The 26,010-nt window shown below is 39.3% G+C and overlaps 1 protein-coding gene and 1 pseudogene across 1 annotated transcript in view; both read right to left on the bottom strand.

Moving 5' to 3' along the window:
* Positions 1-2,734: 2,734 nt before the first annotated feature.
* LOC140944360 (matrix metalloproteinase-19-like) overlaps positions 2,735-26,010 on the bottom strand; it is a 31,599-nt gene continuing 8,323 nt past the window's right edge. Inside the window, exons 3-9 of the mRNA XM_073393525.1 lie at positions 18,202-18,418; positions 17,095-17,390; positions 16,362-16,397; positions 8,369-8,485; positions 6,159-6,176; positions 5,115-5,231; positions 2,735-3,034 (exon numbers count right to left, since the gene is read on the bottom strand). Of these exons, the coding sequence (XP_073249626.1) occupies positions 3,030-3,034; positions 5,115-5,231; positions 6,159-6,176; positions 8,369-8,485; positions 16,362-16,397; positions 17,095-17,390; positions 18,202-18,418 (806 nt within the window). The 3' untranslated portion in view covers positions 2,735-3,029. The remainder of the gene's footprint in view (positions 3,035-5,114; positions 5,232-6,158; positions 6,177-8,368; positions 8,486-16,361; positions 16,398-17,094; positions 17,391-18,201; positions 18,419-26,010) is intronic.
* On the bottom strand, positions 24,066-25,695 carry LOC140944370 (uncharacterized; annotated as a pseudogene).

The raw sequence follows: 26,010 nt of genomic DNA, 5'->3' as shown, positions 1-26,010 counted from the left end.
GTCTCACTCGGCTGAATTCCTTAACTGGGGCGGACAGGGCTAAATAACGTACTTCGCATGCCCATGACATCACTTGTTCACTCGTCTAGCCCGTGCGCTCGTGCAACGTGAAATTCTTGCATCTGAGACCATTTTATCTTCAACCATCTGTTAAACTCATATTTGTGAATGCCAACGGAGGAGAAATTCTACGAATACGTTAGAAATGCAACTCATGTAAAGAAATGTTACGTAATCCAGGGATCAAGGAAAATATTTTGACCGTCCCGGCGAGGTTTTTCATTGTTTTGATGCAGATCGTCAGTAAGTTTGCAGAAAGATGACTGAGAAATTAAAAAAGGGCAATGTGCTGGAGTTTGGGCGACTTTTCTTCGATGGTACGTAAACGATTTACTTAAACATTACCTTATTCTGGTTAAGGAGGAGCAAATCTTTGTAATGTAGCCGAGCGATAACAGTTGTTGACCGTTTCTTGGTGGCAAGAAAGCCAGCTTTGAGCGCGATGATACCATCAGACACAAGAAGTCATGAAAGTCATAAACTTAGTTACAAATCTTAGTGCGATCAAAGAAACTTTTTCGTACATATAGTCAAGCAAGAGCTCATTCTCCCTTGAGTCAGGCTAGCCGGCTTAGAGGCGCTGGTCGAGCTGTAGAATCAGTATTTATTCGGTTAAGTTTGTTTAAAATTTAATTTGCACCTTTAAGCTTATAAATGAATAAACTTTTAAAGTTTAAGGCTGTTGAAGTTTTGAGAAACAATCACAAGTTCGCTCAGCTCTATGTGAGGTTTCTTATTAACTATAAGTTTTCCATTTATGACAGGTTTGAATGAAGCAGAAGAATCAAGGAATGAAGATCTGGACTTTCAAGAGAAAAATAAATGAAAGTTGATAAAGAGTCAGATTGTACTTCTCCCTGTAATGAAGCTTTTTAGAGAACTTCAAGTCATTGATACTTTTACCAGCAGGCATCGACTGTATTATTTACCCATTTACTCTTTTCAACATTAATTTGCCTGTTGTCATATACAAAAATTTATAATAGCTCTTTTGAGCTGAGCTAAGAATGAGTCATAAAGGGAAACAACTTTGGAAGAAAAAGTTGAATTCGAAACCTCAGTGATTGTTTTGTGTTCTTATAGTTCTTATAGTGAAACCAAGCGAGAAATAACAGGAGAAGCAACTAAAAGACGATAATTCAAGGAAAAACAAAGATAAAATGTACCTTTAATGCTGACACTGATATGATGTCCGGACCATGAACTGATCGCATGATAACATATTGATAGTCTGTACTTTCATTTCCGTTTACGCTTGAAAATGTATACATTCGAATGAAAGAACTGTTTTCGGCTTCAATCCCGGACAAAACTACTTGAGAAAGTTTTCCCCATCATGTCCACTTTTCTACCCAACGAAACTATTTCCAAAAAGACGCCTTTGCGGAAAGAAAGCCCCTTCCCCCAATTCAATGTGGCTTCCCATAAACGCCCAGGGATCAGGCTTTCTTTTGAATACACAACAACATTGCTTTCAGGGGAAGGGGGAAAGGGAAGAACCGGCACAGCTACGATGTTGAGAAAAATGCTGTCCAAGTATACAATTTTCTCAACAGTTTTGTCCAAGATTGTTCATCCATGCATCTTCCTTTGTTCATAGCAAAAAAAGGAAGAAAAATTACGAAGGTGGACACGAGAATTCAATAAGGTATGAAATAACCTTCCTTTAGTTTAAATGGGAGCCTTGAATATTCAGAATCCACCTTAATAATCACCAAAATGTGAAGATGTTTTGAAAATCCCTTTGAAAACGATACTAGTTTAGATCCCAGACCTCTCCCGTCTCTGCACATGAGCAGACGTTGTTCAGCTCTGTCACTGGGACGATCATGTAAACTCGGTTCCAGACCTCGCTGCCAGCCCCCCCTGCTCCCCACCATCTCAGTTTTTGTTTCTGCTGCGTTAGCAAGTCTCGGAAATAATATAATAATGGAAAGTTTATTTGTGTTTTTGAATGTACAATTGTAAATCTCGCTACGTATAGGCAATTTACAAATGCTGCTTGAGATTGGATCATTAAAAAGAAAAACAAAAAACCAAAAAACGAAACAAAAGCAAAAAAAAATCCAAATTGCATTAAGTCTGGGCTATCCCAGCTCCTATTTCTACAACAAAAGATGTAATATGTTGCTCTAATGGCTATATTTATCATTTTCTTGATTATATAACGTTGTTGCTTTTTGTCAATGCCAATGTCATTCATCATGTCTAAGAAAGCGGAGCATAATAATAATAATAATAATGATAATAATAATAATAATAATAGTAATAATAATAGTAATGATGATGATGATAACAATATTATTGTTATTATTATTATTATTATTATTATTATTATTATTGATACTAAAAGCATTGTCATTGACGTGCGCAAAGTGATAGCGTTTATTTATATTGACACTACTCAGACGAGGAAATTCCTTCAAAAAAAATAACAAAGTTCAATACCCTTCATAAGCGCTTAAGCTATGACCATCAGTTTTCGCAAATTTCCTAAAATTCATCGGAGAGAAATTTTAAAGTTGTCGTGACGTGTAAATTGATATTTAGTCAGTGACTGTTTATTGAGTCTTTGGGTCTTTTTTCATTTATTACATAATCAAAATGATGAAGGAAAATAATAAAAAAAAAGATCAAGCAAGAACAGAGATAACCGCCCACAAAAAAATAAAGCTTCATTTTCATGTTCTTTATTCCATCCACTTAAAACACATTCACGCATGAGCATTTGAACTACTACTTAGTTTTATTTTAAATTATTTTTCTTTTATCTCCACTTTTGGGAGGCTTTGGACTATTTATTGACTTGTTTATGTTTAATTTATCTCAATTTTCTTACAAACAATTACGTTTACACAAATCGTTTTGCTGGTTTAGATCATTAATTAGGTGGTTAAGTGTTGGGCGAGTTTCGTTTTTGTCGAAAAGGTGAAGGTTCCGTTTGCTGTCCGTCCTAGACTCTTGTCGACTTATCCTTCAAAAGATTATAAATAAAGAATCAGTACAGCGATACCAGCTACAGTGGAACCACGATATAACGAAGAGCCAGGGGACTGGCAAAAGTTGTTCGCTACAACGAGGTTTACACTGGTAAAACTGGACTTTTTACAGAGATAGTAAAATGTTCATAAATTGAAAATTTATAGACCATTTTTTATGAGAGTACAAATCTTGCCCTCTTTTAATTTCGTCATATCTAGGTTCTTTTCCATATATTTCACTATTACTGGGGTAAAGAAAAGTGTTGCTTATTCCAAGTGCTTGTAGCATACTGTAGGAGGGAGGTGCATAGCCGCCTGCTTACAGACGGACCTTTCATAGATTGTGCTAGTAAAAGTAGTATATTATGCCTGTAGCACTGCTCTTTTTTTTGGCCAAATTATGTCAAAATTATGCTCGTTTTCCCAAATTATGCAACTTTTGAAAATGAAGAAATGATCGTTGCAGTGAACGCAATTTATGCAGTTGCGTGAAGAAGGTTGAAAAAACAATTCAGTCCTGAATTTTTTTCAGGCTTCTTTATGCAATTGCATAAATTGCGTTCACTGCGACGATCATTTCTTCATTTTCATTTCATTTCCGCAGATCATATTTGATTTATTTCATATATTATTAACATATGCAACTTTTGTTGTGTGCAAATAAGTCCAAAATAATCAGAAGCCGAATATTCTTGTTAGCTATAATATATAACGGTCTCTGGCAATTGTGGCTTGTTCTGGCCTGTCATTTCTCTGAGACAGCTGTACGTTTTCGCTCGAATCGGCTGGCATAGCTGATGCCATTTTGTAGCCTTGCCTATGAGAGGTATTGGGACCGACATGGTTTCCCATGGGACTTGCGGTTCCCGTACACCGTAGTCCCAGGCCCCCATTTCCGGCCTCAGAAAACTGCAAATACCGCTAAAACATCGAAAAACGTCAGAGTATAATTAGGAGTGATGAATGGTCCATGAAAATTTTTAACTGCTCGCAAAATTTTACCTTTGCTCGATTTGCTCGCAAAATTTAAACGAGTGCTCGCTTGCTCTTGCTCCCCAAATTTTTGCAGTTGCTCGCATGCTCGCTTTCTTTTCAGTATTGCTCGAAATTTTGTAAATCCCTCTCATGGGTTAAAGTAAATGTAATTCTGTATGGTGCTTTATTCCTATAAATATGGCTATCAAGTTCGATGGAAATGCACGCGATAAATGACAACGATAAATAATAAATTAGCTGATCTAGCTATTTATGGTTACAAGAAGAGAAGGTATTGCTACCTTGAGTTCTTCTGAGTTTCTCTACCGCTGTACTCACTGGGCTTTAATTAGGCCGTGTTTTCGATAAACACGGTTTGGAAGCTTTAGGATTCTTCCAGGAGAGGCTGTTCTAACACGAGGATCTTGTTCCTATATAAGAAGTGCTCGCTGCTCGCCAGTTGTACTCTCCAAACTTCTCGCTGCTCGCAAAGCAAATTTTTTATCTCTGCTCGTGCTCGCAAAAACATCGCAGTGCTCGAATGCTCGCAAAGACCATTCGTCACCCCTATAATTGGGATTTGGGAATCAACGTGCCTGTGGAAACCCAAAAATGGTGCGATCATTATCAAAATAAGCGAATTATGCTAGCAGTGCTACGTTTAAAAAATGGGGAAAATTATGCTCGTTTTCTCAAATGCTAAAACTCATGTTAGCACAATATATAAAGGTCTATTCCTACATTCTCCTGAGGCTAGATTATTACGTCCCCAATGCAGACTATGAAATGCTATATCCCATGTCCCCATCCTATCTAAGATTTTCCCTGTCGTCGTTCATAATTCTCTTTAAAAAATGCATCACTTCTCCCATCTTTCTCTTATTTGAAAGGTATATTTGTTTCTCCACAGCTCACGTTATCATCGAAAATTGACAAACTTAAAATTACTTTTGTTCAATCAAGAAATGGAAAATTTAAACCTATGTGATTTAAGAAATGGAAATAAAATCAGCATCAGTTTATTTTCTTTAGTTCTTTCAATTTCATAATGATTTTTCTGAAGCAAGTTGTTACCTGACACAGGACTGATCTATTTACCTGCAGAACAGACGTTGCACGTTTTCTGGCATAATGTTTGAGTAAAACTGTAAATACAGTAGCCGATTTGCTGATAATATGAGCAAGCGGACTCAGTCATGATATCTTCACAGGACGCTTAAAAATAATGATAATAATGATATTACTGGTGTATTGCTCTATCCCAAGAAAAAAAACGCCCTGTCGCCAGGGAGTAATAACAGAAAAAATAGAAACTGGGATCAACTGTCTGCTGATTAAAAGGAAATAAATTGTATATACACATCTTCATTCCGGCCAAAGAGAAAAATTGGAAATTTCAAATAGGTTTAAGATATTGAAATCTTTAAACCGTCGTTAAATCTTCCTCTTAAGTATTTAAAGGCGCAAATAGGACAATTGCACGATGACGTCATTTTACTACAACTACCAGAATCCTTGATTTCGTTGTTTTCTTGTGCAAATTAAGGCTATTGTTCTTTAATCCTCAGCGGGATTGACAAATTTAAATAACTAATCAAACCCGAAATGAATTCTGGTAGTTGTAGTCAATTATCGTCACCGTGCAATTGTTCTATTGCCTGCTACTATGAATAAAAAGGAGATTTGAACTACTTCTGAGATATATGGCTGAAAATTTAAAGGTTACCTAATTTCAATATGCTCCTTCAGTTCCTGCTAACAGAATTTTTCAAGAGCTAACTGTTTCGTGTTTACAGAAAGTTGATCACGTGAACACCTAATGTAAAAGGCTTTTTGTTACCCTCTCTTCGACTTTCTGAATGAAGTCTCCATGTCCAAGTTAAAGTGAATATATTACTTTACACTAAAACGTCACCTCGGGTAGGAATGCGGGTTCATAGTTTGTTTGTTTCGTATTTTAGTTAGAATTGCCTTGGTTAGGGGGAAAAAGATAGAAATAGAGAGAAAAAAAAAAGAAAGAAATAAGAACATAACGCACTAGAAGTTGCATCCCAAACAGATTTTACAGAGAGCTCCTCTGTTATATGCACAAGCACATATTAGCAGTAAGAAAAATTTCCACTAATATTAAAGAATACTTACAGTCGCCACCTTGGCCTCCTAAAAAAAAAAAAATATATATATATATATATATATTTAGTAAATAACAAGTTCATTTAGCGAAGAGTTAAAAAAAGGAAAGAAAAACCCTTGAATATCGGTCTTAAGGCTGGTTTTCACTAGCGACGGAGTCCGAGTCGGAATCGTAAGCAGAGTGTTAGCGGAGTCAAAAATCGGAGTCGTAAGCGGAGTCATTAGCGCGATGGCATCGGAGTCGGAAGAATCAGAACGTTTCCATTTTCTTCCGATTCCGCTTATGACTCCATCACTTACGATCTAGTGAAAACCAGATGGTCGGAGTCAGAAGCAGAAGCAGAAGGGTAAACCAATCACAATACACGTTTCCACGCTTTGTGATTGGTTTAGTCCTTCCGCTTCTGATTGCGATTCCGACAACCTAGTTTTTACTTGATCTTAAGGGACGGAGTCGTAAGCGGAATCAGAACGCTGTTTTCACTAGATCGTAAAGTCTTGCGCTTCTGGTTAAGACTCCGACTCCTACTCCCTCGCAAGTGAACTGAACCAGCCTTTAGTTGGCGCCATGACGATCTGATGGAGAAATAGATAGTTGACTTGTGCCACAATTTTACCACCTGTTCTTGCCAGTGTTAGTACTAACTAGTCCAGTTTAAACATTGATGGCTGCTGTGCTTATTTAAGAGCACTTGTTAGGTTTATTGCATTTCAATATAATAATATAATGCCAGAAAAGTTGCAATGTTAAACCGGCACTTTAATGATACTCTCTCCAGAACTCAGAAAAAAAGGAATCCATTCCTCTTCACAACACTAGAACAACAAGCTAAAAGGTAAGAAGGAAAGAGGTCCGGTCCAGCTAGGGAGATTACCCTCCCAATCACACCAACAACTTGGCAACCCGAGCCTATTCAATTTGCTCATAGCAAAGGAACTGACGGTGCGCCCTTGTACAGGAAAAGGAAAGAAAGGCGGGAAATAACTACCGTATTTACTCGAATAAGCGATGCGGCGCTTAGTTTAATATTCGTGTCTCTGGTGCGGTGCTTATTAACTTTCCCACTCCATGTGAGGCGCTTATTCGAGTAAATTCGGTAACCTGCTAAGGGTAGGCCTACCTCACATACGTAAACAACAACAACAAAACAAAACAACGAAAAGGAAAACATGTTAAAAAAGGAAGGGTAACACCCGCTAGCCCAACCGGACCAGGAACCCATCCTAAGACGGGTTATAGGGAGTAGTGTTTATTTCCCTTCTGGTCACGGCAGGGGCGGGAAGGGAAAAAAAGCCCAACAAAAAATATAGCAACAAAAGATGTGACATACAACCGAACTCTTTCCAAGGTCGAAAATATACACGACCAGACTCTTTCTAAGACCGAACAGACGACAAAAGGCCTTTACCAGGTCGAATACTCTGATAAAAATCTTCCTCAGGTCGTGCACATTGCCAAAATCTGTCTAAGGTTGGAAACAAGACCAAATCTCTTTCAAATCGAACGTACGGCCAGAATCAGTCTTTCTGTGGCGGTCAACATACAACCCAAACATTTTCGTGTCGAACACACGACATCTATCTTTCTCAGGTGGAGCACACGACAAAAATCTTTCTCAGGTCTAACACACCACCAAAATCATTTTCAGGTCGTGCACGCCACCAAAAAGGTAGACAAAGCAAGCATTACCGGAAAACAGAGGTAATAACTGAATAACATACAAACGCGGAATATAACCTGAGAAGAAAAAGAAACCAATCCGGATGAATGAGCCTAAATCTGCTTGGGGCTGTTGCTTAAGGCCTCGCTTGTTCAAGTACAAGGTTGGCCGAAGCTCCGGGGTTAGTTTCTAGAGGAACGGCCAAGTAAAATTTCTGTGGGTTCGGCGACGCCACAGGAAACTCACTCGAAAAATATAACCCGGCCAAAGAACGACGTTACTCGGCAAAAGATACTGAAATCACGGGATAGATGGCTTAAATAGACAAAAGGACTCCCCCCGATACTTCCACACGATTGTCTGCAATGTCCTAGGAGGCCACTAGTATACCAGCATTGCGCGCAGGCAGAATCCTTGGGTATTCTAACAGTGAAAATAGTGCTAATGATAATGATAACGCTAATGATAATGACAATGATAATGATTACGAATTAAAATAGAAGTTATCTAGTGAACTTTGGTAACGTGATAAGGATATCAATTTCCATAAAAAAATACCACATATTCCGCAGGTCACAGGGCAATTGTTTCTCATTGCACTTCCAAGGTTTGCATCTTCACAATAATCGGCGTAATCGTTGCATGAAGGATGGGTGTTGATACATGAAGACGGTTCTGAAAAAAAAAAAATGGCTTCAACATTTGAAATAGTGTTAATGAAAAGACTGAGTATCTTTTAATTTAGCTGTCACAAAGGAAAGCTTTATTTCAGCCTTAAAGTGTACAAAACTGTAAGTCTTCAAAAAAAGCAGCTTTTAAGAAGTTCAGTTTTAGTTCAGTTTATTGTTTTGCCATAATGATGTACAAAAATAAAAATAAAAATTCAAAACATTTAAAAAGCTAATCGCAACATAGTTAATTGCGAATTTTAAAACTAAGAGAGTGAAAGAATTTAGGACCTTTGAAACTGATAGAGAACTTTCTTTCTTTCCTTCTTTAAAGCAACATGCTAGCTATCTTGTGGATAGATAATTGACTGGGGTATTATAGTCAGGTCTCTTAGTGCAAAATATAGGCCGGATCGTTACAGACGTGACAAAAGTGTCAAATTTGGCACAGAGCTTCCTCAGCACCTGCCGATTAATACTGGAGGGGGTGTCCGTTACAAATGGTCCTAATTACAGATAAAAGGGGGGGGTTAACTTTCACCTATAATAGCAGATTGGGTGCCCTGTGGTGTGTACTCTTCTTGTTTGATTTGGCTAAAAAAACATTTGTTTCAAATTTTTAAGTATTAATTTGGTAATTTTTAGTTGTTGATACACTATTCAAAATAGTTTTACATGTGCATAACACTGACTAGTGCCCAGTCTCCACACGGTAAATTTGGCCATGTTCACTGTGTGGCTATCAGTGTCACTGCTAAGACTTGCCAGTGATAATATCATTACATATCAATTTAAACAGATCACAAAGCCAGCCTTCAAAGATGTCATACAATAACATAAAACCCAAATGTATCATATCCTAAACGACAGAATCGTTAAATTTTGACATGCCACATGAACGACCTCATGAACCGTAACTGATAACGCGCCCACTTTGTAATTGTGTAGCTAAGATTAGATTATAATTTGCTTCGTTGGTAACCCTGTCATTAAAACATGTCAACCTCGTCCTCAGGGGGAAAAGGAGGAGAAAGGGTCGCACAGTTGGCTAGTGCGCAGCCTTCGGTGCACGAGGTCCCGAGTTCGATCCCCGGTGTCAACACATCCTTATTTCAGCTTCTCTCCTTTCTGTGTAGCTTTGACTAGCTTTAAATACCGTATAATTTCGAATAAGCGCCCAACCTCGAATTAGCGCCCACCTCGAATAAGCGCCCATCCTAATGGCAGAAAAATTTAATAAGCGCCCAGCCTTGAATAAGCGCCCACCCCCTCCTCCTCCCAATCAAACTCAGATAAGCGCTCACCCCCACCCCGACCACTTGAGTGAATAAATTCTAATAAGAGACTTTCCCGAGGACGGAGTTTTCTTGAGAGTATTTTACAGAAACCTTGTTTTGTTACTCATTCGCGTTTTGTTATTAGCATTTATTGTTTTGTTGCAAAATAAACATACTTCACTTGCTGAAAATGGTGAAAATTTAATAAGCGCCCACTCTCAAGGTCCAAAAATTTAATAAGCGCCCGGGGCGGTTAATCGAATAAATACGGTACCCTTAAAACGGAGCGTTAATGGAGAGAGGGGGGTAAAAGGAGCGCACCGTCCACCTGGTTTATCAGTTATTATTACCTTCATGAGTTATTGACGTAAAATATGGTCGCTTTACCTTTTTCTACCTTTTTATTAAGCCCTGGGGACGAGGATGTAAAACATGCCTCTCCAGGAATTTTTAAAACTCTTTATTTTTTACACATTTACATTTAAAAAGAAGTGTATGAGGTCCCTGCTTGCCTAGACACCTGTAAGGAGCTCATTCACTTCAGAGCCCTCGCACCAGAGTGTTAATGTTAGGTCTATACCATCTTCCAAAAAAAGGAAGGTCGTCGTGTTCGTTACAATTTACAAACAAACTAACTTCAGAAGAGCTGAAAGTTACAGGAACAAGGCCTCTTTTAGCCAACCAATGATGCATCATTTATGAAAATGAATGTATTATTTTTTTAATGCAATTAGGGGAATACCCCGTGGTTACGAAATCTTACGATCATGAATTCCTCAAGAGTAATTCAGTTACCACCTTTCCCCAAATAATGCTGTGGAAAATTACAGAAAATACCAAAAAAAGCAAGGGTCAACAATAATTATGGCCTGGTCCCTTATAATAATAGAGTGGTCATGGTAAAAAAACATCAGCCCCAACTTTGACCACTCAAACAGATTTCTGACAGATTACATACCGCAAAACTTTGCATTCACACCAGGAGCCTAGAAATCGACTCCTGGTCACACCTTGTTTTTATTGCTGAATATCATTCTAAACAGCTTTACGAAATATTTTGTTAGTAAGGGTGTAGGGTGTTTTGAACATGATTGAAATTTAGGGATGGTGATAAAAATGAAGACAAAAAAAGTCACAAAACGAGAAGCATGAAACCACGCAATCTTATATTCGTGTTACACCGATATAATGGCTCCTTTGGCTGCTATGCTGACGTTTTTGACGATGGAAGCAGTATCACAGCTAGTCCCGGGTTAGGTATACCGTTTATTACCAGTTCCACGGTTCCTGAGACTTAGGGCCTGTTAACATAAAGGTGGGGGACCCCAGGTAGGTGAGGTAACCTGCTTAGGTGGGGTAAAAAATAACCCTCCTTCACATGCAATCTTACAACCCCGCCATCCTGGGGTGCACTTCCTCAAGGTTATTGAATGGTCCCTGAGCATGTAAACAAGAAAAATGCTGGCAAACCACGTATACGCTCACTTGCTGCTCTTGCTGGAACCTTCAGTGTTGTGGCTTTCTATTGTTACCTTCAATAATTACGTGAAGTCACCGGGCGCCAAAGTGAATTTTGCGCGAATTTGATGTATCAGGACTCCGACTCCGAATAGCCTGGGTTATCTCACCTTGAAACGTTGACATTGCAAAATTTGACCTCAGCTGAGAGGGTTACCTGGTGAGGCAGACAAGGCTACCCACCTTGAAGGGTCACCCCACCTATCATGTGAACGTGATCAAATTAGAATGAGAGATTAAATGGACAGGCGGGTTACCCCACCTAAGTGGGTTACCATGCCTACCTGGGGTCCCCCTCCTCCATGTAAACAGGCGCTAAAAGTTAGCCCGGCCCCCTTTCTACAGTTTCATTAGTTAAACCATTCACCATTTTTCATTTTAGTCAATCTTCTACCACCTGAGTCTCACTTTTGCGACTTGATAAGCTGTTATTATTTTTGGACATTAGTGCTTCAGTGCCAAATGTAGAGGCTTCATAATAAAATGTGCTGTTTCTTGAAGCTTGGGCTAACTTGTTTCTATTTTTCGTTTATGAGACCAGATTCTTTTTTGTTTGTTTTTGCTTTGTAAAGGTTAGACAAACTGCGGGAATTGTAAATGATATGACTTGTTCCACGATGCTTGCTTCTCTGTCAAAACATGCACGTGCGTCCAGCAGATAAAGAGAGACTGTAAGGCGTCCAGGCCTATGTTAAGCTGAAAAATTAATTAGCCCCTTAAGAAAGAATTACTTTGGGTTCTGTCATTTCGTTATTTGGTGTTCATGAGCAGCTGTCATAAATCCCTGATAATATGTGATACAACAGACTCTTTGACAATTTCTTTTTTCTGAAATTTTGTGTGTGAATCGCTAAGCCATAAGCTTTCTTTAGCTTAAAGTGACATGTAATGACAAATAATACTTGATAAATAAAGCTTAAGCTACACAATAAAGCTTCCTATAATTGAAATACATTCGAAAAGGAGAAGAGAACCCCAGAAGCTGAGTACAAGTTACAAGTATGCAAGTTATGAAGCAAAGACGAGGCCATTTTAGAAATGACTTATGAAAATGTCGGCGGACTTTGGACTTACCTTAAAGGCACAGTAATAATCAACTTAATTATAAAATCAATAAGCTAATAATGGATGGGAATGCCAGATGTTCGAGTGAAATTGTTGTTTTGAGAAGAGCATTCTGAGTGATTTAAGGTATTAAATAACAATTTTCAATCAAAACACAACAGGGACCCGAGCAGGTGAAATTTACAATAATTAAATCCTGTTTAGTACGCTTCAGTGGCATATTTGCTTTGGGCACCCCCTCTAATATTCATGGTACTGCAATAAGGTATCACCGTGCAAAATTTGGTGATTTTGTCAACTCTGTAACGATCCTGACCTTAAGAGACCTGACGATTAGAGCCGTGTCGGAAAACATTAATTTCACTCCATAAAAACCACAAAAATTAATCAATTTAAAATTCTTTTGTACTTGGATTTATTCTATGGTACTGTTCCTGAAAGGTTAAAGACAGGGCTTCTGATATTTCGCGCGGTCGCGGAGCCGCGAAATTCTGGTAAATCCGCAAAATCCCGCGAAATTCACAAAAACGCGAAAAATGCCGCGAAATTTGGTAGAAATCTTATCAAATACATGTCTGTGCAACTTATTTGAAACTTATTTCAGCTATTGGGGCTATTTAATTGCCGTAAACTTGCAAATTTATCTCAGAACTTCGTGACTGAAACGTGCAAACAACGTCCCGAAACTACCACGCGTAGATTATGTTGCAAAAAACTGGGCACTAGCCATGATGTTAAAGGCTTTGCCATTGGTTCATTTCTGGAGCGTATTGTCGTTGAAAGAGCAAATGATGACCCCAGTTAGAAAAACGTTAGAAACGGTAGTCTGATCAGTGCAAAACCGATCGATTTCTAGCGAAATTTGTCTTGAAAATAACCACAAAATCGGCTGTTTTTACCGATTGCTTTCGGTGAAGTTTGCCCCGGAAATTCCCGCGACATCGGCCGGTTTTTCCGCTAATTTGTCCCAAGAAATCCCTCGAAATTTGACTTTTTCTTCCGCGACCTATCAGAAGCCCTGTAAAGAATACAACTGATATCCTTTTTCAGTTGTTAGTTGCAGTGTCATGGAATCGACATGGAAGGTTGCCTGGGCCACGTCCACACGAATCTAGCCTCGATCAAGGTAGACGTTCTTAGGGGTTCGACACGCGTTCCTGCCCCACGAACGTCTGCTGAACTGAAAGATAAATTCCTCTCCCATTGTTCGCAAATATCGGCTGGAGATCACGTGCAGATTATCGGAGATCCAATCGGCGCTGTTTAAGTCAGTGTTGACAAGCCAAACACATACGTACAAGCTCTGTAGAGTGTGATACGTGACCAAAGATTTTTGCTCCTGACGAGAACATTGGAGATAAGCGTTGGCTTTTGTATATTTTCCTCTGTAAAGTCTGTAAAGGCTGAGTTAGATGTCATTTTCTCCTAAAGTTGTTCTTTGGGTGATGCAACGGCGGTGTTACCTTGTAAGACTGAACAAAAGGAATATTTTTTTTTTTCACACTATATTGTTTTGTAGTAAAGGCGACTTCCGTTCAGCAAATTAAACCTCCGAGGTAATTTTCAACGAGATTCTTATAGTAGCCATTAGTACGAACGCTTGTGAGTTAACTGAGTAGTTTGTTCTAAAACTGTAAGGTCTTCACCTTTCATGGGACCTTTCTGATCTTTTCTGGAGCTATATAAAAGTCAAGGGCGAAATTCCTCAAGGTCCAAAGTGCACTTCCCAGATCTGGAAGTCTGCTGTGATTGGTCTAGGTTTTTTCCGCTCAAGTCAGCAGACGTTTGTGGGGCAGGAACCCGTGACGAACCCCTAAGAACGTCTGCGTGGGAGGCTAACACGAATACCAATACTGGCGCTAAAACCGCATACTTTATATTTGCATCAAGAGGAATTTGGTGTGGTGTATCTGGTTTAGATTCGCCCACTCACACGAATACGCTAAGGGGATTTACTTTGCTAATTACTGGCTAGTAGGCATGCGCAAACCGAGCCCGCGATGTGATTTCGCCCCATTTTTGAGTATTGTTGTAGCTATATGGACCACTATCGAGCATAATGGCCAGGCCTGCCTGTACCGTCGGCGCCAGGCACTTGCATTGTTTATCCTGGGCGAACCTAAAATCTTCTTTCAACGAGGTTCAGAACGAAGGCGTTTTACACGACTTCGTCTCGAACTGAAGGATTTCACAATCTGTATGAATTAAGTGTTGAAGTTTGAAATGGCTAACTGGTGTCGTCAAAATAGCAAAATTGATTTTAACGCATGCAATAAGACTGGCAATATGAGCGAGAGCTGTAAACAGAAATATGGTTGTCTACCATTTTGAACTTGAAAGTTTTCATTTAAGACTGGACCCGAGTTCATGACATAGTTGACGTCAAAAAGTTCCGGTTTCAGTCTTCCACACACGAATTCACCAAACCCGTCGAATCCAAAAGAAACCCGTGTGTAAGACAGTTTCAAAAAATACAGTCGAATCTCCCGTAAGCGACCACCCAAAATGTCACCCAAAGTCTTAGTGGTCGCTTAGTGGAGGCGGTCGCTTACAAGCCACAGGGCGCCTCTTCCAAAAAGACGTCCTGGCACATCTGCTTTACGAAAAATAATTATTGCATACAATTTTTGAGTTAAGCCATGCCGTGTATAGGTCCACGCCGTTACTAATAAGTTCTTGGTATATTCTATGAAGCACAGTCCACATAGCGAACTGAGAGATCAGAGAATGCGTCAAGTGGTCGCTTACAAGAGGTTAAAAACATTGAAAAAATCATCAACTTTCAGGCCCAAAAAGTGGTCGCGGTCGAGGTCGCTTACAGGAGGTGGTCGTTTAGTAGAGGTTCCAACTGTAAGGCTTTGACTGGGAAAGTTTTGGTGTTTTGGCTAAGAGATGGCTTACGAGAAGTGGTCGCTCATGGAAGTTCGACTGGATGCGGATTCACTGGTTTCGTGTGGACAGAGGGCTGATTCCTATATAAAAAAGTAGCGGTTTCAAAAGTATCCGGATACGTGTGGACGTGGCCTTTCTATAAGTCAGAATAGTCCAGTTTTGAATTAAAAATTACCGCTGAATATAAACATTAACGACACATTCATACAGGGTTAGCCTCGACGTAAAGTAAAATATTCAGAAATTCTGGCAAGTAAGTGTTTGAAAGTTGAATATACACAATAGACAGAGTAATAAACAGGTCTTTTCCTCTTTGGAATTTGTGAATACATTACTTCAGATTAAGACTAAGGCTGTAAAAATGTGTCTTCACTTCTTTAATTCAGCGGTCATAGCGAAGTCAAAAATGGACTTTTGGCCAGTCAGACAGTTCATTTTGAAAATTAAATTTTAGTCTTTTTTCGAAATTTTTACCAAAACACAATCGATAAAGTCGTGCATACCATTTATGTATTAATAATATGCAGATTTAGCCAGGGCTAAAAAGCGAAGCTCTCGTTAACATACCTATAGTTTTGTAAATAAATAAACAAATAAATAAAATCATGTAATGCGAAGCGGCGACGGCAAAGAAAACGGCAAAAAAATATAATAAATAGGGTCTAATACGCAAGAAAAAAAAAAACAACAACAACAACAACAATAACCACTGAATAACAACAGCAAAAACTTTGAACGTGCAACTAGCACACTTTTGTGCATTTTGTTGCCCTTGTTTTGCACGACTACAAAGTGAAACTTCCTATAGAGCGTTTTCACTCACGTGGCCAGCATCTATGCAAATTTATTGGAACAAAAGAAAGCGTTTGCATAAGAAAAGAGCTCAACTCCCACAGGATTGGCTTGGGACACCAACATGGCCGCCGTTTCATTGTTTTGGGACACCAATATGGCTGCCGTGACGTCATGTGAAAACACTCTATAGTTACAAGTTTTGTAGACGAAATAATGTCGTATGTGTTCATGTTCGCCTTTTTATTACTGTCGCTCATTTTTACCTTGGTCAGAGCGCCAGGAGCTATGGGTTCCTGTAAGCGCTGCAATTCTTAGTCCGAGGACTAAATTACTCACCACTTGTTGTATTTGGTGCTGCATTTCCTGAAGTTACTGAGACAAAGAGAAAACAAAGAATCAATGGGTCGGTTATTCAAACGAAATCCCACTTAGGCCGCGCGGTTTAAGAAATAATTAGACATGGGTTAATGTAAGAAAATAAGTTCTTTTCCAGTCTACGCTATAACTGCTTTTTGGAAATTGTTAACGATAAATGGTGTTTAGATAAAAGCGTTGGGCAAACTGGCAATGGCTTAGGGCACTGTTTTTGTTACACACGGGCTAGACTCCGTTTAAATAACTGACCCAGTATGTCTATGGGCAGTTAAACTCTGAAACGAGTTTCTTTTAGGAACAACAAGCTCACTCGCTGTGATCTGTTGTCATGTTTAATAAGTTAGCTGTTCACTCAATTTCATATCAAACCAGCCGAACTTACACCATGGCCTGTAACAAGGACGATTCTCCACTAGATCCGGGCAAAGGTTTGAATCGTGTTTGTTCATATACCACATTAAGCCTATTTGTTTGTTTGTTTTTTCATGTTGTTGTTGTTTTTTTTAATCCCTTTACATAAAGTACTCTTTGTATTATAGAGGGGACGCATCGGTTCAATGCTAGCCTAGTGTACGAGACTGTGGAATATGTGTTCCGCAGCCGTGACAACGTGACACATTTTCATTGTGAAAGTTTCAAACAAAATTATGACACTATGATGATGCTGGCGTGAAATCAACCTGTCGTTACTTACCATAAATGAAGTTGATGCCAAGTCTCTCGTCGTCCGTGAGATTCATATTTGGGTTATAGGGCTTGTATGTTGCATGCATAATGGCGTCAGACTTAGCGGAATGCTTTAACCCTAGAAGATGGCCAATCTCATGAAGAGCAACAGAGAAAAGATTTTTCCCAGTTGAAACTCCATCAGTAAAGGTCTCGTCGTCATCAAAGTGCACGTCTCCAAATTCAGGAAAAAATGCATGAGCCAATACTCCATTCACGCCATCGAAACCATGTGAACATGGACTGTGATGACCGGCAAAAAACCTACAGTATGAAAATTTAATCTAGATAAAAGAGACCTTTTTTAATGACGGGCCGATTGCGAGGACGAGATTTTTTTTACAGAGTCGTGCACGTGAACCAGCGTCAATTTTGGCGGGAAAACGTTATAGCCGTCGTCATTCTATTAAGCAGCGAGAATGTCGTTGTGGCTTTGACAAGTTATGTTATATAAGTTTTACCATTTATCATCATTCTTCTTCAATAAAAAATATTAACTGTGTTTACTTCTCTGGTGAAAAAATGCACAAAGAAGCTTTCTGGTGTGTTTATTTTTTTGAGGATATGGCCACTCCCTCTTTTTTTCTTTTTTTCTTTTTTTCGTTTAGCGTCGAATGCATTTCCAGATATTGGGTCGGTGGGTCGGATCGAAAAGAAAAAAAAGTTAAAATAAAATCACAAGAAGTCTTGGAATAGGAGGCCCTGGTACCCTGGGACGATGTTAAAAGTTAACTTTCACATAATTGGATTAACAAAATGTACAATTTGCTGTAAAAAAATGTTCCTGTTTTTCTCTATGATGTTACTAAGATCCTTTTTTAAGATAGATTAAAATAGTTATTCCAAGTGAAAAATGGTTTAACTATGTCGTTACTATTTTTTTTTTTGAAAATGCCAAAGATTTGGGTCGGTCGGACGACGCTAAAAGGAGAAAAAAAAGAGGTTTGCCTATGCGGAAAAAAGGAAGTAAAACGTTTCCACGTAGTAATCCTCGTCCTCTGCGAATAAAGAAATAGAAGTTATATAATCTGTGGGTATGCTAAAAAATTATTGAACCAGATAAAGGTCAACTTACGACAATGTGATATCGGAGGAATTACTGAGGGAAGCGTTATCTGTAACATCTTCAAAGGACAAAGGACCGATCTCTCCCCACCGTGTAAAGGCCTCTCTCACAATTTTGCGCTGCTGTGTTGAATTCAGGACTCCATTTGAGGCATAGTTATGGAAGCTGTATGTGAGATTCCTTTTTTTCCATTTGTCCCCAGAAACGGAAAACCGTTTAACTCTTCCTAAAACATCATGTTTGAAAGTCACTGTGTTCCTTAGCCATGGGGCTCCGCCCACGCTCGCGCTTCGCGAGCAAACATAGTCTATATATAATATATATAGACTATGTTTGCACCCATTTATTTGGCGACTATATAGAGGATATTACACGGTGGCGCGAAGATATGAATTTTATTTTCGAGTGGCAAAACAATATTTAACAAACGAGCGCAGCGAGTTAGTAAAATATTGTTTTTGCCACGAGAAAATAAAATTCCTATCTTCATGCTGCCGTGTAATGTTCATTTTATTATATAGACAAAAAGAGATCAATAAAATAATAGAGGGAAATGACTGAAATTACGTCATCGATAAAGTCACGTGTGAGATGGAAAATAAACCACTCGTGTCCCGGATGTAGTTTTTATGAATTTTACGAGTGGTATATGGCCAGTAAACAATCGTGTCTATATAATAAAAAATATATATATAATAGCGGAGCTCCTATGTAGGGCTATGTAGGGCTATGTATGGTTATGTATGACTATGAATGGCTATGTATGGCTATGTAGAGCTATGTAGGGCTATGTAGAGCTATGTATGGCTATGTAAGGCTATGTAGGGCTATGTATGGTTATGTGTGGCTATGTATGGCTATGTAGGGCTATGTAGGGCTATGTATAGCTATATATGGCTATATAGGGCTATGTATGGCTGTGTATGGCTATGTAGGGCTATGTAGGTCTATGTAGGGCTATATATGGCTGTGTAGGTCTATGTATGGCTATGTAGGGCTATGTAGGGCTATGCATGGCCGTGTAGGGCTATGTAGGGCTGTGTAGGGCTATGTTTGGCTATGTAGGGCTATGCATGCCTGTGTATGGCAATATATGGCTATTTAGGGCTATGTAAGGTTATGCAGGTCTATGCAAGGCTATGTATGGCTGTGTATGGCTATGTAGGGCTATGTAGGTCTATGTAGGGCTATGTATGGCTCTCTAGGGCTATGTATGGCTATGTAGGGCTATGTAGGTCTTTGTATGGCTATGTAGGGCTATGTATGACTATGTAGGGCTGTGTATGCCTGTGTATGGCTATGTATGGCTATGTAGGGCTTTGCAGGGCTTTTGAGGTCTATGTATGGCTTTGTTTGGCTGTGTATGGCTATGTAGGGCTTTGTAGGTGTATGTAGGGCTATGTATGGCTGTGTATTGCTATGTATGGCTTTGTAGGGCTATGTTGGTGTATGTATGGCTATGTAGGGCTATGTATGGCTATGTAGGGCTATGTAGGGCTATGTAGGGCTATGCAGGGCTATGCATGGCTATGTATGGCTAGGTAGGGCAATGTATGGCTATGTAGGGCTATGTAAGGCTATGTATGGCTATGTAGGGCTATGTATGGTTATATATGGCTATGAATGGCTATGTATGGCTATGTAGAGCTATGTAGGGCTATGTAGGGCTATGTATGGCTATGTAAGGCTATATATTGCTATGTAGGGCTATGTATAGCTGTGTATGGCTATGTAGGGCTATGTAGGTCTATGTAGGGCTGTATATGGCTGTGAAGGGCTATGTATGGCTATGTAGGGCTATGCAGGTCTATGTATGGCTATGTAGGGGTATTTAGGGCTATGTATGGCTGTGTAGGGCTATGTATGGCTATGTAGGGCTATGTAGGTCTATGTATGGCTATGTAGTGCTATGTAGGGCTGTGTAGGGCTATGTAGGGCTGTGTAGGGCTATGTAGGGCTATAAGAGGCTGTGAAGGGCTATGTATGGCTAGGTAGGGCTATGCAGGTCTATGTATGGCTATGTAGGGCTATGTAGGGCTATGTATGGCTGTGTAGGGCTATGTATGGCTATGTAGGGCTATGTAGGTCTATGTATGGCTTTATAGGGCTATGTAGGGCTGTGTAGGGCTATGTAGGGCTATGTAGGGCTGTGTAGGGCTATGTATGGCTATGTAGGGCTATGTAGGGCTATGTAGGGCTAAGTATGGCTATGTAGGGCTATGTAGGTCTATGTAGGGCTGTGTATGGCTATGTATTGCTATGTAGTGCTATGTAGGGCTTTGTATGGCTATGTATTGCTTTGTAGGGCTATGTATGGCCGTGTATGGTTATGTAGGGCTATGTAGGATTATAGCGGAGCTCTGGCGCGCGAAGCGTGCCTGCGGAGCACCATGGGTAAGTAAATCTACCCATCCCAGAAAATTTGGTAATCACGTGACCGTACACCGCCCGCCCGCCCGCAGCCCGTCCGTCCGCACCACAGGGAAACCAATGTTCAATCCCACACTTTCTAGCTAGTTTGGGAGCACAGGAAGACTGATATTGCACACATATTGCACATCAATGTTGTGATCAATTGACAGCTATCAAAACAAGGCCCCGCTGACCAGTATCACCTGACCATTTCGCGGGCTCAGGTGTCGATCCATCGAGGTCGAGTATTTTTTGAAGTTATCCGCTGACAAGTTACTAGTTTTCAAATGATTGCAGGCTCAAGTTTAATTATTTCAATTCATATGAAATATCTTGTGTTTTATATGTGCCGAACAATTAAAATTTTGATTTCAAACTAACCTCGGAAGCTAAGATTCAGCCAGTTTTAACAGGCAGGGAAGACATGCCAGTTGCTTTTGACTTTTCTCACCAAGGTCACGCGTTGGTCACGCTCTACGTCCAATTTTTTTGCTCTGATTGGTCAAAATTTGACAGGTGAGTTCATGCGGAAAATTTATGCAGGATCTTGAAACTTGTTTACTTTGACAGCTGAAGAAGACAGAGTGTTGTGTCAACTTGTGATGTTTTTAACTGTCTTTTTCCACTGAACAATGTACAAAATTAAATTCAGCTGCTATCAACAGTCTTCTGCTATTCATGGCTAGTTTGTTTATCGGGTTTTTGATTGAGAAATACGTCGCTTGTCAAAGTCGGAAATCCGATTTCGGATGGCATCGTTTTCGTTTTTCACCTTGGTTGATGCGTAAGAGGGTTGGCAAGTCTGAAGCGATTTTGGCCTTACTTGATAGTTTTCAGTGCATCTCCAATGGTAAGCCTGAGTAATTACTTTATTTGATGTTTGTTTTTTACATCTAATTCAATGAAGTCGAGTATAGTTTATGGGGCTATTTAGTTTATGCACGTTTGTAAGATTTGAGACAATGATCTGATCGAGTGTCAGGTTTGATTATAAGCTTATAGAACTTTAAAAAGCCTTCAGACATTTTCTCACCGCAAATAGAAAGAAAACGTTCCAATGAATATTTAGTTATAATTTTGGGTGTAAAAGAAAGCTTTGAGCGATTTTCTTGCCTGGAGTTCATCTTTGAAAAACGCAAACACCGGGAAGCCGGCTTAAAACATAAACAAGGATTTTCAGAGACACTTTAATACTTGTCTTCGTGAATGAAAATTGTTGTCTCTGTATATGTTTCACCGACTTATTTTCCTTTTATTGATTGTTAGTAGTCTCTTTTGCAATTTTCATCGCTGGTGTGCCGTTTGTTTTCAGTCGCTCATGAACACAGCTTGCAGGAGTAGTCAAAATGCCGCGCGTATCAAACGCTTTTGAAGATTACACATCGTTATAAAGCCATTATGTTGAAGCGTATAACTGTGTTAATCTTAATTTAAACAGTCAACTTTAGCGCTTGTCAAAAGTGAGAACCGGCGCGCCGTATAGGTGATTTTGGAAATTTTTTTAACCGTTTCGTTAACGCGTGTTTCGATCGTCCTGAATATTGAATGAGTGCAATTTGTATTGCAAAATTGTGAAATACTGCATTCTGTCCGAGGTCTGTATGATAAAAATAGCGCCTCATGGTACTATTTCACCTCAGATGTGATGTATAAAAAATATAAAAGGTTGGTTTACACGTCCCCAGACTTGTTGGCAAGATTTTGTAAAGTAAACTTATCGAACGCAAAAAATTCGGCCTGATTTGTTTTCCTAATGTATCAAGAACCATTATGGCTATGCTATTTTTTAGGTGTACATATAAGGTTATCAAGTCGATGTAAGATTAATTTCACTCTTAGCTTGGACTGTTTGCAAATTATTTTTCTCTAAAATTACTTAGCCTTTCCGTCAAAAGTCACATGAATGTGCTCTAAAGTTAACTGATTTGTGGATATACAAGTTTACAATTGTTTGATTTAAATCATAAATTCGAGTTAGAAGGAGCTTAGCTTTTAGCCCTGGCTAAATCTATATATTGTAGGATTATGCACACTGCTTCTAGTAACTAACGGGGAACCATTATATGACGCTTACACCACGTACCTACCATCAAGGTCGAGTATTTTTTGAAGTTATCCGCTGACAATTTACTCGTTTTCAAATGATCGCAGGCTCACGTTTACTTTTGTTTTAAATTCACAACAAACATCTTGTCTTTATGTCATTAGGGACCTTAAGCATCCGCGACGAAATGGGACGACGACGCCGACCGGAAGAGAAATTTTCCCGCGCGAACCTTCTGGGCATGCGTTAGGTTGTCAAAACGTCGTCCAGCCTTCGTCGACGACTGAATCTGAGCAAATTTTCGCTCTGGTGAAAACGTAAGTAAACAACTAAACTTTTTCATGCTGATAATCATCTGTCTCCACCTTTTGTTATAATGATTGTTTGATGTATTATTTGCGGACCAGCGGAAGTCAAATGTTTAACAGTTTAGCTATTTTTAACAGACTAAAATGACTTTCTTTCAGAAGCATCCAAAGCCATGGCCGGCCACATTTCTACAGCCGAGCAAGAACTCGTTCAAAAGGAATGTAAGTTTTTCTGTACTGATCTCTTTAAGGAGAATTTTGGGATATTTGAAGTCATGTTCTTCTTATTTTAGACCTGCATGTCATTGTGCTAATTTTAAGTTGCACCTCAAGATATAAATCTTTAGTTTTGCTTTAAAAATATATATTTTCGTGTTCTTTTGACAGCGAGTAAGTCCAGGTATTTTGTTTGGACGGAAGACCATGATGTCTTGATCCTTCGCGAAGCTGTAACGAGCGAACCTTACAATTTTAAACCGAAAAGCACCGAGAGAGGGAAAGTATGGGAAAGCTTCGCAGCCTATTTGAATTCTCTGAAGACTCCAGAATTCAGGGTTACAGCAAGGGCAGTGAGAGATCGATATGCACTCCTGATCTCCCTGTAATTAGCTCATAGTATTTCTTACATTTAGTGAGTCCACTCTAGAAATTGACCCAATTTCGAGCATCATCAAGGCAAAATCTCTAAAAGAAGCATGGGTATCTTCATTCAGTCATGTTAGATTGGGGTAGCTTTCACCCAGGGTTGACTCTGTAAAAATTCATTAAGTCACCACGGTAAACATCCCGGGTTAGCGCCAGCCCAACCTCCAACAAACAGGCCCTTGGGCTCCTATATTTGTAAAATGTTTGATAAAGGAATTCAAAAAAAATAGCCTGACTCTGCAATGTTGTGCTTAATTTTTTTTGATAAATCTCTTTTATTTCTATTTATAAAATTAATTTAAGTTAATTAACCACAGTTTTCTGAAAAATGGAAAATAAAGTTGGGAAATAAATCAATAGTTACAATAACATTTCTTGAAAATTAGAAAAGTTTTAGAAATAAAATTGTGCTTAATTTTATTATTATTCATTTTCTCTTTAAAAAAGTTCAATGGTGTGAGAAATAGTCTTTAACTTATCAGCATACAAATATCTACCATGGTTAACTGCAGTTATAAGGTTTTGATACATATTTTATCAAAGGCATTGTAAACTGGGCAATAGTGTGGTTTCCTAGCCAAAGTATGTGTCAAGAGTAGGTGGCCTAAGGTCAAAAAATTCTGAGGTCATGTTACCACAGAAGCATGTCATTGCATTATGCAGTATGACAGAAACAACATAGATCTTTCAAACACTGTTGAGGAAAAGCTTCAGATCTTTTTTAAAGTCATTAAACTTAAACGAGTTGATTACATCTCCGAACAGCCATTCAACAGAACTTCTAACAGCACTCATCTCTGTATTGTACTGCTGCATTTGTGATGTCAATATACCATATCTAAAGGGTCCTTGCATCTGCACTCTAAGGGGGTAGGCAGGGTCACCATAAACACAGACTGCCTGGCCAGCTGGATTGTAGGCAAACTGATGAAGGTCGTGTAGTGGCTGTGAATCAGCAAGCATTCCTGCATCATGTTTTCTTCCTTCTAAAAATAGGTAGGTGATGGTAGGTATCAGTGTAAGAGTAAAGGTTGCTGACAATTGGGTTACATAAGCTGTTGATTATATGAGTACTTCAGAAACTTTTTCCTAATTTCATCTTGAGTTTATATTTATTTCAAGGGGGGGGGGGGGAGGGGGGACAGTCCCCTCTTCCCTCTGGCTTTGCTCCCAATAAACTGTTGAAGTGATCTCACCTTGGTAATCATTATTGAATAAGAAAATCAATAAATTTAGCCTGTCCTATAGCCTTGAAAAATGTTTCATTTTTTTTTCAATATTTTCCCTTTTTTAAAATAAGTGCAAGGCCTACAAAAATAAACATTTGGTCGCATCCCTGCTTTAAAGCTGGTGGCCTGTACTGTTTTGTAACTTACCAACTGGGCCATATAGATTCCCGATCAAGCCATTTGGCAAAACAATGCTTTGAAATTTCGGGGCATGAACCCTTTTATGCCCATTGTAAAGAAGTCGCTGATGTTCTCCAGGTCTTGATATAGGCCTAACGGTACCGTCAATAAACCCAAAACAATTGGGCAGTGGGGCTCCCCTGGCTGTCACAGCATCAACATAAGTCTGCAGGTTGACAGGACTAAGGACCGCATGATTCCAGTTTAGTACTCTGTTCCCGTGAACATTATACACGAAGTCAATCATTTGATTGGTGATCATGCTAAGAACTGGAACAGGTTTAGCGAATCTATGGACCATGTCTCCATATCTGCATGGGTAAGAAAGCCGCTTTTAGCAGCATGCAGAGACCTTCTAGTCCATCACAAACAGAGCGCTGACTGCAGGTAATCGTGTCAGGGATTAGCAAAACTTCCTTCAGAATTCGTATATCTCGTTTTCCAAAGCGAAACTCTGCAAAACTCTCAGACTCATCAAGCTCTTCCAGGTCAAAAGGTGCGTACGAATCGTACGGAAAGTCGAGGTTTTTCGATGCATAGAGGTCGTACAGAACAACAAATTCATCATCATTGATAAAGCCATCGTTGTGGTTAATTAGAAGCAGATTTCGGACGTTTTTGAAAGCCATAGCTAGAGCTACTTGTCAGACAACCAAAAATCGTCGTCTCCTAAAAACAACACACTGCTTAACTTTCGTTTTTCCCGCTGAGAACGAAAGCCTCGACCCAATCCTCCTTGGGTCACAAACGTCGTCGTCGTGTATTTCGTTGTCGATGCTTAAGGTCCCTAATATCGCCCCGCACTATTACGATTTTGATCTTAAACTGACCTAAGACGCAAAAATTCAGCCAGTTTTTTTAAAATACAGGCGGGGAAGACCTTTTCCTACCACCTTCACGTGTTGGTCAAGCTCCACGTCCAATTTTTTATGCTCTGGGCCGAGTTGTTCAAAGCAGGGTTAAGTTAAGCCAGGGTTAGTGCGAAATTTGATTTCATACA

This window comes from Porites lutea, chromosome 1, assembly GCF_958299795.1.
Source record: "Porites lutea chromosome 1, jaPorLute2.1, whole genome shotgun sequence".
Taxonomy (NCBI): Eukaryota; Metazoa; Cnidaria; class Anthozoa; order Scleractinia; family Poritidae; genus Porites; species Porites lutea.
This window is presented reverse-complemented; position numbering and strand designations above follow the sequence as displayed.